A 14,625-nucleotide genomic window follows, 5' to 3' on the forward strand; every position below is an offset into this window, starting at 1 on the left:
GTAGGAAAAGCAGGAAAGTCATTCCAGGTAATGACGTGAACGACTTTATATTTAACTGAATAGGAGACTAAATAATAAATAAAAATTCCAGCAAACTCCCCAAAGAGTCAGTTAATGAGTAAAGAAAAGAATTGCCTGAAGGGTTTCAAATAATTAGAGGAGAATTAACTGGGTTTTTTAAATCTTTCTCATTCCTGTATTGATGAAGGATCTGTTGAGGAAAAAATAATAATAAAATAAAATAAAATATATATATACATACACATATATATACGTATATAAATATATATATGTATATAAATTATTAATATTAATTTATATATATAACAGCTATATTCAAAATGAACAAAACGTTTTGCGAGGGTTTAAAATGACATCAAGAGACGAGGCTAACACTGCTAGCTTAACACATGCATGGACTGCGGCTAGGATAATGTATGACAGTAAGATAATTCCTTCACATCTTTCCAAATACACTTTTCTGCTTTAACAAATGTGCTGAATAACTTAAATAAATTAAATAAAAATTAAATAAAAATTTCTAAACGTTCCTTTTCTTGTAAGGGAATTGGAAGAACTGCCTGAGTTTGGAGATTTTCTGGGACTTTTTTTTTTTCCACGGCTGGTTTCCACCCTTGGCGTTGGTACAAGATGAGAATCCTTCTTACTTCATTCAGTAAAACTTCTCCCAAACATCTGTATATTCTAAAACATCTCCAAAAAAGGATGAGACACGACTAAACATTCAGTGAACATGTTGGTTCTCCTGATGCGGTTCCACTCATTAGGATCCTTTACAGGATTTAATGCACGATTTACCGTCTTGTATTCAGAATAATTGACTTTGCAGGATGGAACTGAATATTAATGTGAACTCCAGATGCACCCGGTCTGTGAGAAACGACTCAGAATCCAAATCTCATCATCGGTCTTGATTGAAATGAAGAAAATTAAGGTTTTGCCAAAGGAATCAGTGATAATCTTTCAAATAGTAATAATTATAATTGTCTCAGACGGACGGTGAAGAAAAGAAAGCCTGCTTTCTATTTATGACGATAAAACTGATTTTTAAGCGGAGAAGTCTGTTCCCGAACTCGACACCTGTCAATCCTCTCCTCCTCCTCTTTGTAACTCACTCTGTTGGACTGACGACTAGAGAAAATGCCTGGTCCAGGGTCTACAGAGTCTTCAGGGTCTTCAGGGTTCTTCAGAGTCTTCAGGGTCTTCAGGGTTCTTTAGAGTCTTCAGGGTCTTCAGAGTCTTCAGAGTCTTGAAGGTCTTTAGGGTCTTCAGGGTTCTTTAGAGTCTTCAGAGTCTTGAAGGTCTTTAGGGTCTTGAAGGTCTTTAGGGTCTTCAAGGTCTTTAGGGTCTTCAGAATCTCCAGGGTCTTCAGGATCCAGGGCCCGGTTGTTCATTAGCTATAGATAATGCTAACTGCACCTCTACAGCCACCACCAGAGATTCAGAACTTTCTGCAATCCCTTGAACCTCTCCTGCAGAAAGTCCCCCCCACTACCATCATCCCAACGACTGCCGGGCGAGTCCGTCCTCCCTCGTCCAAGAGGGTCCTCCAGAGATCTGCCGAGTCGGAAGGAGAACTTGGTTCAGCGGAGGCAAAAGGGATGAAGATCAAACCCCAAAAAGCTCCTTGCAGACCATTTCCTCGTTCGCCCCCTTTTCTTTGTCCTCGCTGACCCTCTTTCAGGTAGAGACCGGTCGCTGCTGCTGCTCTGGGGCTTGTTGCCTAGCAACAGGCAGCAAGCCGGCTCGTCTGACTGCGGTGCTTTTATGTAACGGTGGGTTTTATGGGTGAATGTTGGGGGCCGGGTCCCCCGAGGGGAAGCTTGGGGACCCCGCCCGTTACAGGAATGCAGCAGAAGACTTGCTTACGTTCAAGGTTCTAAACCTGGAGGTTTATATCTCAATAGGGTTCAACCCTCAACAATATGCACCAATCAGGAGACGAGGAGGCAACCTTCATCTACACGGACCAATCACGAGACAAAGTGGTGGCCCGCATCGAGACGGACCAATCAGGAGGCTAGGAGGCAGCCCTCATCAACATGGACCAATCAGGAGACGAAGTGTTTGCGCCCATTGACATGGACCAATCAAGAAACGAGGAGGTGGCCTTCATTGTAACGAACCAATCACAAGACCAGATGGTGGGTGGAGCTAAGGGGACGACATACAGCCAGAGGTTACCAATGGAATCGAACCTGTGGCCCCCGACCGGAGACGAGGTCAAAACGCCCCAAACTTGTTCATTTTCTTTCCGATGTGATTCTGAATGAGATGATTTATTATCTCCAACGTGGGAGCTCCACAGGCCGTCACCGCCACCTGGATCATAAAACCCATCAGACCCCGTCGGCGTGTTGAGGTCTGCCTGATGGCAATTCAGAGCTGGAGCTTCACCACGCCTGAAGACGGTAAAAGTAACGCTCCGTGAAGCCGAGGATAAACAGATGATTCTAGAATTCTAAAAAGCAGGCGTAGAAAAACAACTTTGAACACGTCTTTGGAAGGCAGAACAGGTCGGCAACAGAAGGTGGATTAACAATCCGGTAAACAATCTAATCTAATAATCCAGCAAACAATCTAAAAGGAATAAACAGTGAACACAAAGGCTGGACACAAACAAATGTGATGTCATGTGACTGGAGTGTGACACTGATTTCCCGTCGAGTATTAATCGAGTACATAAAATAAAATTTTAAAAAACCTAAATAAATGCCAGAAAATGAGACACAGGTGACTCCAAACAGGGCGGGGCTACAATCAAACAGGAAGTTAAGAAAAAGATGCAATTAAAATTCTTGTTAAATTGTCATATTAAGCGTTTCAGACCCCGTATTAAAATTAAATATATTTTTCTCGTCAATATTAATATAAAATCTATAAAAACAGAGGAATGCAAGTTGTTTTTTTGTTTTTTTTAAATGTCTTTGTGATTACGTCCATTTCCATCAGTGTAAACATTCTGTAACGGCAAAGAAATGACATCAGGTGACATCATAATTAAAACCTAGCCCCGCCCACTGTGGCCCATGGGCGGAGCACTAATCTGTCAAACACCTGTGTGGACGCGTCCGTCGGATTGACCTCTTGGCTTTTCGCCGCGTCTTGTCGTCGTTTATGTTTACTTCCTGGATGAGACACAGGCGCAGCGTCACGCCTCCTGTGTCTCCTCTGCAGACCCTCAGGCCAGAGATCCGAACAACTCGCCGCTAACTGACACGCGCTGTTAGCACACAATGCCCCCTCCCACCATACCGATGGTCGCCATGGCAACTCTGCTTCTCCTGTAATTTCCTCCTCCTCTTCCTCCTTCACGTCTAACAGAAAATCTATACGATGGAGGCCAACAAGAGGAACACAATCAATTTTTTTTTCCCTAAACATGTTTGTGTTTGTCGCTGCCATGGCAACCAGATGGTCCTCGTTGATCCTGTTGATTTACAGATTTATTCATCCGTGACGTTTCTCCCCAGGGAAAGCTGGCAGGATCTTTAAAACGGCAAATTTTAACGCAATAAAATGTTAAACTAAATCACATGAATGGAGTTTTATTATCTTAATGCAGCGAAGCTGTGATTGTAAATAAAAGTATTAACGGAAGAACTGAATTTCAATTAATTTAAAATATTTTCAAGATTTCAAATTGGATTATTTTTCATGTATGTTTTTTAAAAAAAAATTTTATTTTCTGCACAAACTTGTCAGAATAAAGGTGCTATCCATCCACCGCCACCACCACCTCAACATCTGTTTTATATCCGCAGCCTTGATCATGTGACGTCGGCCTGAAGCTCACCTGCGTGATAATCTGGTGGTTTAATCGGCATGTGATTGGCCGCACCTGTCAGGTGATTATTAGAATAAAAATATTCCATATTAATGTTGCAGGAAAGGAAAACAAAACCTGTTGTTGTTGTTTTTATTTTTATTTACTACATTCTTTACCTGATACTACAGCTAATGTGATCAGGGAGACAGGTAGGAGAGTACTTGGTGTGTCATCTGGAAGGAAAGTAGATAAGGAGACTTGGTGGTGGAATGAGGAGGTACAGGAGTGTATACAGAGAAAGAGGTTAGCTAAGAAGAAGTGGGACACTGAGAGGACTGAGGAGAGTAGACAGGAGTACAGGGAGATGCAGCGTAAGGTGAAGGTAGAGGTAGCAAAGGCCAAACAAGAAGCTTATGATGACTTGTATGCTAGGTTGGACAGTAAGGAGGGAGAGACTGATCTATACCGGTTGGCAAGACAGAGAGACAGAGATGGGAAGGACGTGCAGCAGGTTAGGGTGATTAAGGATAGGGACGGAAGTCTATTGACAGGTGCCAGTAGTGTGATGGGAAGATGGAAAGAGTACTTTGAAGAGTTGATGAACGTGGAAAATGAGAGAGAACAAAGACTAGAAGAGGTGACTGTTGTGGACCAGGATGTAGCAAAGATTAGTCAGGATGAAGTGAGGAGGGCACTGAAGAGGATGAAGAGTGGAAAGGCATTCCGTCCTGATGATATACCTGTAGAGGTTTGGAAGTGTCTAGGAGAGGTGGCAGTAGAGTTTCTGACTGGGTTGTTCAACAGGATCTTAGATAGTGAGAAGATGCCTGAGGAATGGAGGAGAAGTGTGCTGGTGCCCATTTTTAAGAACAAGGGAGATGTGCAGAGTTGTGGCAACTACAGAGGAATAAAGCTGATGAGCCATAAAATGAAGTTATGGGAGAGAGTAGTGGAAGCTAGACTAAGGGCAGAAGTGAACATTTGTGAGCAGCAGTATGGTTTCATACCAAAACAGAGTACTACAGATGTAGTATTTGTTTTGAGGATGTTGGTAGAGAAGTACAGAGAAGGCCAGAGGGAGCTGCATTGTGTTTTTGTAGATCTGGAGAAAGCTGATGACAGGGTGTCCAGAGAGGAACTGTGGTATTGTATGAGGAAGTCTGGAGTGGCAGAGAAGTATGTTAGAGCGGTGCAGGACATGTATGAGGACTGTAAGACAGTGGTGAGGTGTGTGTAGGTGTGACAGAGGAGTTCAAGGTGGAGGTGGGACTGCATCAGGGATCAGCTCTGAGCCCCTTCTTGTTGCTATGGTGATGGACAGGCTGACAGACGAGGTTAGACAGGAATCTCCATGGACTATGATGTTTGCAGATGACATTGTGATCTGTAGTGAGAGCAGGGAACAGGTGGAGGAGAAGCTAGAGAGGTGGAGGTTTGTCCTGGAAAGGAGAGGAATGAAGGTTAGCCGCAGTAAGACAGAGTACATGTGTGTGAATGAGAGGGACCCAAGTGGAAGAGTGAGGTTACAGGGAGAAGAGATCAAGAAGGTGGAGGATTTTAAGTACTTAGGGTCAACAGTCCAGAGCAATGGAGAGTGTGGAAAAGAGGTGAAGAAGCGTGTCCAGGCAGGATGGAACGGGTGGAGGAAAGTGTCAGGTGTGATGTGTGATAGAAGAGTTTCAGCTAAAATGAAAGGAAAGGTGTACAAAACTGTGGTGAGACCAGCGATGTTGTTTGGTCTAGAGACAGTGTCACTGAAGAAAAGACAGGAGACAGAGCTGGAGGTAGCAGAGATGAAGATGCTGAGGTTCTCTCTGGGAGTGACCAGGATGGATAGGATCAGGAATGAGTACATCAGAGGGACAGCACATGTTAGAGGTTCTGGAGATAAAGTCAGAGAGGCCAGACTGAGATGGTTTGGACATGTCCAGAGGAGAGATAGTGAATATATTGGTAGAAGGATGCTGAGTTCTGAACTGCCAGGCAGGAGGCCTAGAGGAAGACCAGAGAGGAGGTTTATGGATGTAGAGAAAGAGGACATGAAGGTAGTTGGTGTGAGAGAAGAGGATTCAAAGGACAGGGTTAGATGGAGGAAATTGATTCTCTGTGGCGACCCCTGAAGGGAAAAGCTGAAAGGAAAAGAAGACATTCTTTACCTGATAAATGATCAGCCGGTGCAACATCACATCCATCTGCACTCAAGTTTTAGGAGCTTCAGGTCAGAACCTGCTCCACCAATCAGGCCCTATACATCAGGTGTGTGTTGTCACACACCTGATGTAATTAATTATCATAGGAAATAAAGCTCTAAAAGGAATTTAATGTGACAGTCAGGTATGAGTGAAGGGTAAATGAATCCATGTTTACACTCAACATTCAGACACATCCAGTCCCTCATGTGAGCCTTCAAGTTTAAATGACGGGACAGAACCTAATGGTTCACAGTGGGAGTCTTCTGCCACCTAGTGGTCATTTGTGCGCATTACAATGATGCCTTTTCCTGAAACTGACCTGTAGTCTGGACCCTAACATTAACCCTGACACTCATCCTAATCCTAATCCTAATTCTAACCCTAACTTTGACCCTGAACCCTCCTAAGAAGGTCTGATCTCAGAATCCTCTGCTACAGTAAACCAACGCCCAGGTGGACCAGCTGTAATGATCCGGAATCAGAACTTAAACGTCGGCCTCTTAGCGCCTCAGATAGAGGTTGCTATGGTTACCGCAGCAGACACCACATCAGACCTGAAGCACCACCTGATGGGGTAAAATGTTCCACCTGTGTCACCTGACAAATAGTTGAGTTACTTTCTAGATCTGCTTTTGTTTCTGATGAAATTAAGACGATTATTCAAAATTAATGAAGAAGAAAAATTTTGTTTTCCAGGCGCAGTTAAAGAAATTTTGCAAAATGTAAAAAATTCTACTATGTTTATAAGAATATTTAAATTAGATTTAAAGCTGATGACATAGAAAATAACAGAAACAGCACACAGTTTGTATAAAAAATTAGACCCCTTTATTGTTTTCATATATAAAAGAAATACAAAAAAGAAACATCAACAGCGGGCGAGGGTCAGATTGGGCGGGGCATATAGGTTTGGGATGGGGGGGCGGGTCACTGTTCGGGCGGGGGGGGGGCATAAAAAGGGGAAAATGACAGGGGGAAGGTCGGGTTGGTCGGAGGGGATCAAACACACACCCACCCGAGGGCCCCATGAGGGCCCCATCCGGTCCCTCCCCACCCACACCAGAACCTCCACTCAGTCCTCGTCCTCCTTCAGGAAGTGGAGTTTTAGTCCGGCGGAGCAGAGCTGCTTCAGAAGGGAGAAACACTCCCACTGGTTGAGTTTAACCTGAGTGGGAGGAGCCAGAGGAAAGTTAACCCAAACGATGAGACGGAAGAGATGACGGCGTTGTCATTGGCGACCAGCTAAACGTTGTACATTCACTGCTAGCATCCGTTTGGGTTAGAATAGCACTCGCTAACATGTTTCAGAGTCAGATTCATCTGGTGGCGATGGCTAATGCTAAATGAAATTGCTAAGCTAACAGAGGCCGACAAAAGTTGTCTGCAACAACTAGCTAACAACTAGCTAACAACTAGCTAAGTGGTTAAATGTGGATGATTGATATTTAATTTCATGTTTTCTTGTCATTGTAGCCTTTAGCTTCTTTTGCTAGCGTTAGCTGCACCAAACAGGAATGTCTTTGGGTAAAGTTAGCATTCTGTTCTGGTGCAGGAACAGGACGTCCCTGTTTTTTATCTCCCAGCAGCCACCGGTAAAACCCCAGAACCACGCATTGACCCACCCTCCGTCCGGACACCTGGCGTCCTTCAGCTTCACCTCAACCACCGGGTCCGTTCCCGCCTGAAGGGCAGCTCTGCTTCTGAGGACCTGATTTGAACTCAAAACTACCGTCAGGTCTTCAGGACAACTCAGTCTTATCGGCTGCTTCAGTGTGATGCCCCCCTCCCACGTCGGAGCCACCGGGCGCTAACAACGTCCTGCGGTTGTAGTGGTGGTGGCCCTTCATGATGCCAGAGTTGTTGTTCTCGTTGAGGATCTGCTTCTGCTTCTGCCTGTTGAGCGACTGCACCAGGCCGAGCACCACCGCCGCCAGCGAGTACTGGCCGGTGATTTTGCGGGGCTGCAGGATGAGCGGGTTGGGTTGCACCCGACCCAGCAAGAAGTACGTTCGGATTTTGCCCTCCTGCTCGCTGATGCCCTTCACGTAGATCTCGCCGCGGTACTCGAAGGCGAAGCCGCGCTCCTTCAGGATCAGGTAGGTCTCCTCGGGCACCTGGATCTTGCCGCTGACTCCCGTGCTGTCCATCCGGCTGGCCAAGTTCACCGTCTTCCCCCAGATGTCGTACTGAGGCTTCTTGGCGCCGATCACGCCTGCAACCACTGAGCCGTGGGCCATACCTGCAAAGACGTAGGGGTTAAATGAGAACCAGGTTCACGGAGGTCCATGAAAAGTGTCTCGTGGACAGGAAGAGGAACCACGACCTCCTACCGATTCTCAGCTCAAAGTTGTTGAAGGAGTGCTTGTTGATTTCCTGGATGCTCTCGTTTAGGGCGATGGCGAAGTCGGCCAATGCGCACAAGTGGCCCCATTTGTCTTCGCATTGCTGGAAGAAACAGAGAAGAGTCAGCTGGAGGTCAGGACTGACCGGAGGACCGAGACAAAATGAACCGACGATTAAACCGTGAAGAAGTTTGACTGAACCCTCCAAGCGCCAGAGATTGGGTTCTTTATTTCCAGCTCATTGAGTCGTTTTAACAAAGTAGAAATATGAGGAAAGTAATATTACACCACAGCTCGGGGTTAGAACCTCAGCGGCAGAGGTAATAATAGCTCTGTTGGCAAGTAAACGATTATTGTTAGTGTTTGACGTGAAGCCTCACCTGTTTCTCAGGCGACAGACCAGACACGGCCATGTAGGTGCTGCCGATAGTCTTGATCTTCTCGATGTCCTGGAAACGATCCTCACCGAGGAGCTGAGGTAGAGATTGGAAACATCGTCATCCAGCCTCGAAACAGACTCAAACAACCAGGATTAGCAGCTTCTGATCTTATTCTGTAACCCCCCCACAGCATGAGTCACCGTCCCATCTGGTTGCCTGTCGCCCCAGAGGCCAGTTCCCCCAAGGCTAAAAGAGGAGCTTGTTAGTTTTTGAAGAAGAAGAGCGAGGAGGACGGCCCGAGGCGGCGGAGCTCAGCTGGTGTCTGTTTGTACCGGGGGACATGCAAACTCCTCCAGTTGTTCCAAAGGGAAGCTCCATGTTTCAGGAACTCCTTCTGGCCTGAAGCCGGAGCCCAGAGATGCACCGAGAAACTTTGTCATGACAGATAATGAACATCAGTTCTTTATTTATCAACCCGACATAGAAAAAAAAAAGGCATGGAATATCAGCTTGTCCATTTTGGATGCACTGTAAACCGGATAAGTCAAACTATCCGACTTTAACGTTTTCCAACACGTGACAGAAAAAATTTGCCTGACTGACGTAAAGACTTCTTGGATACAGTCTTTTTGATCCATTTGCTTTGAGCTTAAAGAGAGACAAAACCTATGAAGGATGACAAGCGTACAGTATTTTCCGCACTATAAGGCTCACCTTCAATGAATGGTCTATTTCAAAACTTTTATATATATAAGGCACACTGGACTATAAGATGCATTGTCGGTTTTTGAGAAAATTAAAGGTGCGCCTTGTAGTGCGGAAAATACTGTAGTTTTGGACACTATCCTGAACTGTCAAACTAAAGCGTAACAATCCGGAATCTGATGCTTATAAATCCTGAGGGAAATCAATACAGGATGGATTCATCTTGGTCTTGTACTTCACGAACAGAAAGAGACCTTCCCTTATTATACGTAAGTGTTTTTCTCTCTATCTGAGATAAATGCGTTACCATAACCTGCAGGTAGGAGCATCTCTGTTATCCCCGCCTTTGTATTAATAGTTGCTTATGAAGTATTCCGGAGAACAAGACGGATGCTTTGGTAATGACGTGAGAAATGTGTGGAAGTTAAAGTGGGAACACTTAAGCTCCGCTCTCACCTCGTCAAAGTCGGCGATAATTTCGTTGAGCAGCCTCAGGCACTCGACTCCCTGGTTGTTCATCTCTGTCTGGGAGTAGAAGTCGGCGAAGCCCGGGATGGATGCGAACATCACGCCCACGGCGTCGTAGGACTGGGAGTAGAGCTCCTGCGAGGACACCAGTCTCAGCATCAACACTTAGATGAGGAAGATTATGGCTTACAATGGCTTCCTAGTTCGACAGCAGTGGCTCAAGGCGAGTTTGGAGGTTCAAGTCCCTGTTTTGGTTTTAATCCATCAGTCTGTAATATTAGATAGTGTCTGTGATGCTCGGATGAAGCCTGACCAACACATAGAGCTGAGTGTTGTGACAGTACCCTAACTCCACCACCAGGGGGCAATGTTGGCACACGACTGCAAAGCCCAGTGAGCCTGTTACTGTTGGGAGTCATTCATCAAGCCATTATGGATACATTTTAACAATACCCTGGTCAACATGAAACCAAAGATCAACATTTACTGTTAACAATCCATTTGAACTTTGTCGTCTGCGTGGGTGAAAACAACCAGTTGACCTCGACGTGGCGTCCTCGACCCTGCAAGCACCTAAATGAGGTCAGTCAGAGGTCAAACCCTGATAGTGATTGGTAGGCTAATTAATTTAATTCCCTTCCGTGATGACATCAGTCCTGGCGAGGAGGAGGAGGAGGAGGAGGAGGAGGAGGAGGAGGAGGAGGAAGAGAGCGACAGCGACCCTGATAGATTCTCCTTCGGTCCTTGTTTCCTTTGGGTTGAGGTCTGGTGGACCTCAATGAGGCTTCAACCTGATTCCCTCGCCTCAATTGGGTGAATGTGGATGCATTTAGGTTCACCTGTGTTCGACCAATCACAGGCCTGTTGGACATGTCGACATTTAACCCTTCGAGAGCATCATTCCAGCTTCACCGGAGTGTCAGAGGAAGGACTTTGGAGGTTGTCAATTACTTCACCGGTTTAACCAATGGCGGTCTTGTGACTCTTGAGCCCAAAGGAAGAGAACCAACAAATGACAAGAACACATTTCGGTCCAGCGTTCCTTCTCATTCAACGGACTAGAACCTGCGAAACCCGTGACTTCAAAATGTGGCCATGAATAAATGACGCTCAACTATCGGTAACCCGATAGAGACCAAAGATCACAAGCACCTTTCCAGAGGTGTCGGAGCCCATTAATGAGCCGGCAGCTAAATGACGGAACAATAAACAGCCTGTTCAATAATGTAACGAGTGATTAGGACCCAACCGATCCTGACGGATGCATTTTTAATCGTGTCCTTTTTAATTAGGGACAGACACGGGAGCAGAATTATATCAGCTCTGCTCTCCCGACATTCATAATTCATCGACAGTTTGCCTTTTGTTCGGGAGGAAACGGCAGATTGGGCGAGTCGATAACGAAGGAGCGGATGACGACAATGCAGGGCTTTGACTCCGGCGATTTGACTCCTACGACGGTTAATGAAAGGAACGCAGCAGAATTAAATAACTTGCTTATCCAAACCTGAATATTAGCAGTGGTGGATATACAGTATTAAAGGATTTAAAATCATTTTGTATAGAGCTAAACTGCTGGAGGCTCACACTAGTAAAACTTATCGGTTGGCCTTTGATTACGACGGTCACACCGTTTCAAAATGATCACTTCCTGTTCCTGTTCGTCCTGGTTCTTTAAAGATACGACTGACGGAAGGAAAACACAGGACAGGCAGCCAAAATCTCAAAATCATGACAATCTGCACAAGAAACATGCATCATAAGTTTCTTGGCATGGTTTCCATGACAACAGGTCTACATCTGAACAACATCCAGAGTCTGGGAGGGGGTGATGTACAGCTGGCGGACATGGACTCGCCGGTAGGATCCGTCACAACGATTGTTCTGCTGACAGGAAGCAGCATAGTTATTCAAACCAGACAGGCGGACTTTATTTTGGGATGTATCGCCCTTCAGGTCGATGATCAATTACCAAATATGGCTCCGCTAGAAATGGAAATCTCGTACAGTTAGTTAATAGTTAGTTCGGGGCATTTGATTGGTCAGTGGGGCATCCGTTTGGTAGATAGTCCAGGTTGGAGGAAGTGGAAAGTTAGGTTTGCCAGATCTGATCCAAATGCTGGCATCCTGTTGATGTCATCATGGCTTGGACCTGGAGTTCCACCTACAGTCTCTGAAGTGTGTGATGTATGGACACAAAAAGCCGCGTGTGTGTGTGTGTGTGTGTGTGTGTGTGTGTGTGTGTGTATATCATTGTTTCAGACTTTCCACCACATCCAAAGTGCCTTCGAGCCTCCACAGGCAAAGGGCAGCAGAGACCAGCAGAACAAAAGCAGAAAACTTCGTAAAGTTTGACTCTGCGGAGTTGCTGCAGCAACCGACGGAAAAATCAATGCGTTCCCTGCTGCCCACTGACAACGTGTTATTTGAATAAATCACATGCGAACCAAATAAAGCTCGCAGCTGAGTAACGCAACCCCCTCGTTTCTCTGGGTAACGTTGCCTGAAAGGCGATTACAGAGTCTTTCTTTAACTGCTGGAAACTCCGAGGCTCAGGGACAAGATTACAGGGAAATGATTCCGGAAGCAGGTCTGCAGAGGCAAATGAGGTGAAACCTGCAGATGCGTAGAAGTAGAGGAACCGAAGAACCTGAAGTGTTCACGCTGATGTATACCAAGTCGTCTACTTCCTGTGGTACCCGACCAAGAACGGTTTCGTCCAAGCAAAAGACAGAAGCTACCTTGCTTCATCTTAAATGTCAATAAAATTCAATGATTAACCTCATAAGGATTAGGATTTGCTCCAAATGTAGGTGTTCCATATTGGGTTACACCCCCTTCTTCTTCCTCAATTATGGCGATAGACATTGAAAGACAATGACATGGGACAAAGGAGAATGACAGTAAAACAAACGGGCAGACCTCATTGTCCCGGTCCTTCTCCAGGAAGTGACGCGCCACATGGCTGGGCAGAATGTTCCTCAGCATGTTCTCATTGTGTTCTCGCAGCTCCTTCATCTCGTTGATTTCCTCTTTGGCCTGGACGCGCCACAGGAAGTCCAACCGGGCGGTGTACTCCAGCTGAAGACGACATGGAACAAGATTAGCAAGATGTTACACGATGGTCATCTCCTGTATCCATGACTTTATCCTAAAGTGTGACGAGACACTCGGTGGAGTCTTCGTTGGGTTGTAGCTTCTGTTGCCCAAGTGGCCTTCAACGCCATTGCCGTGCTTCGACACGCCAAACGACAAAAGCTGCGAGAGTCTGGCTTTGCTGTAATTTAAATGACGACTAAGCCGAGCCGTGCTTCAGTAATGGCTAAATTAATTATCGGTTGGATGAACTATGGGACGCACGAGAGTGTAATCAATCTGGAGTGCCGTAAAAGGATTCTAATAAGCCACGAAAATTGCTTCCCTGAATGCCCTATTTGCACCTTTGAATACATTACAGCCAAACAGAAGTTGGTTCCATTTAGTTCGTACATGTTGGTAAATTGGTAAAAACCTTTTGATATTGAAAATTAATCGACGGGGCCAGATGGCGAGGCTCTACGTGTCTCCTGGTGGAATCCGTTTGGTGATTAATCCTGGTATCAATTAGTCCCTTAATGATATGAGTGAATGCAAAAGGTTCAATCTGATTTTCTGACTGTTGAATTAAGAATGTGGAGCCCGCAGCGCCGCGTTGGCAGCAGGATAATGAGAAGGCTGCTGGTGAAATATCGGGTCGCTCAGGCGTTAACCGACGCGACCCGCCGCTGAGCGCGGCCGGGCCACGCAAACATGGCGTCCCTTAACCCTCCGAGAAGTTTAGAGTAAAATCATTTTACTCAGTATTAGAGCCGCTGTTGTCTGGCGGCGTAATTAGGTCTCCTGACTAATGTTCGGCTGTACAGTCACGGCGGCTAGGCTAACTTGCGCTAAGCTCTGCCCCCTGCCACAGCCTTGAACTCTGTACCCTCATCCTGCCCTGCCCTCCCCCCAGCACCTGATTACCTCTCTCTATGTCCCCCCATCAACTCAGGGACTGGTCACATGTCACTTCCCCTACGGGATTAAAGAGTGTATAGAGATGTTAACCATCACTTTGTGTCTTGTCTCATACTTTGTGATGTACTGTCTGATGTACTGCCTGTTGTACTGCCTGTTGTACTGCCTGTTGTACTGCCTGTTGTACTGCCTGTTGTACCGCGGATATTAAATAGTGGAATTCCTGCCATGTTTTCCGAGGGAAACGCGTTGCATCTTTTATCCGACAATTCCTGGTTGTGGTTAATAATAATTTTAGATGTTATGACAACTTGTTTCGTGGACTCTGATTTAATACTATCCTTCACACCGCGGTTTTATTTTCTTACGTACGAGTTCGATAGTAATTAACCGATGCGTCACATTGATTTAAAGTTGAGTCAAGCTTATGTTAAAATCACTTTTACTGCATTCTTATGTTTTTGCTCTTTAATTCCGACTCTCATGGCGATGACCTAATTTGTCATATTATTGATTACCGATCTACTGCTCCAAAACACCGAACTCTTATCCTTTCAAAATAAGAGCGTGGCCTTGATGAAATACTTCAACTTCACCGCGCTTGATAATGTAATTACTGCTACGGCGGGAAGCCGTTTCATGACGAACGACCTCATCTGGCTTCGGGACGCCGCCGCCATTAGTTTACTACGTAAGAAGGATGCGGTTTGGTTTCCTCCGGCACTTAAAGAAACCACGATCTGCCTCACGCG

At 45.7% G+C, this 14,625-nt stretch overlaps 1 protein-coding gene across 2 annotated transcripts in view; it reads right to left on the reverse strand.

Annotated features, from left to right (window-relative positions):
• Positions 1 to 6,930: 6,930 nt before the first annotated feature.
• Positions 6,931 to 14,625, reverse strand: part of adcy8 (adenylate cyclase 8 (brain)) — a 47,803-nt gene continuing 40,108 nt past the window's right edge. For both annotated transcript variants that reach the window (XM_068341260.1, XM_068341262.1), the window contains 5 exons: positions 12,800 to 12,958; positions 9,866 to 10,012; positions 8,705 to 8,797; positions 8,313 to 8,427; positions 6,931 to 8,221 (listed from right to left, as the gene is read on the reverse strand). In XM_068341260.1, the coding sequence (XP_068197361.1) occupies positions 7,722 to 8,221; positions 8,313 to 8,427; positions 8,705 to 8,797; positions 9,866 to 10,012; positions 12,800 to 12,958 (1,014 nt within the window). In that variant the 3' untranslated portion in view covers positions 6,931 to 7,721. The remainder of the gene's footprint in view (positions 8,222 to 8,312; positions 8,428 to 8,704; positions 8,798 to 9,865; positions 10,013 to 12,799; positions 12,959 to 14,625) is intronic.

Source organism: Antennarius striatus, chromosome 18 (assembly GCF_040054535.1).
Source record: "Antennarius striatus isolate MH-2024 chromosome 18, ASM4005453v1, whole genome shotgun sequence".
NCBI lineage: Eukaryota > Metazoa > Chordata > Actinopteri > Lophiiformes > Antennariidae > Antennarius > Antennarius striatus.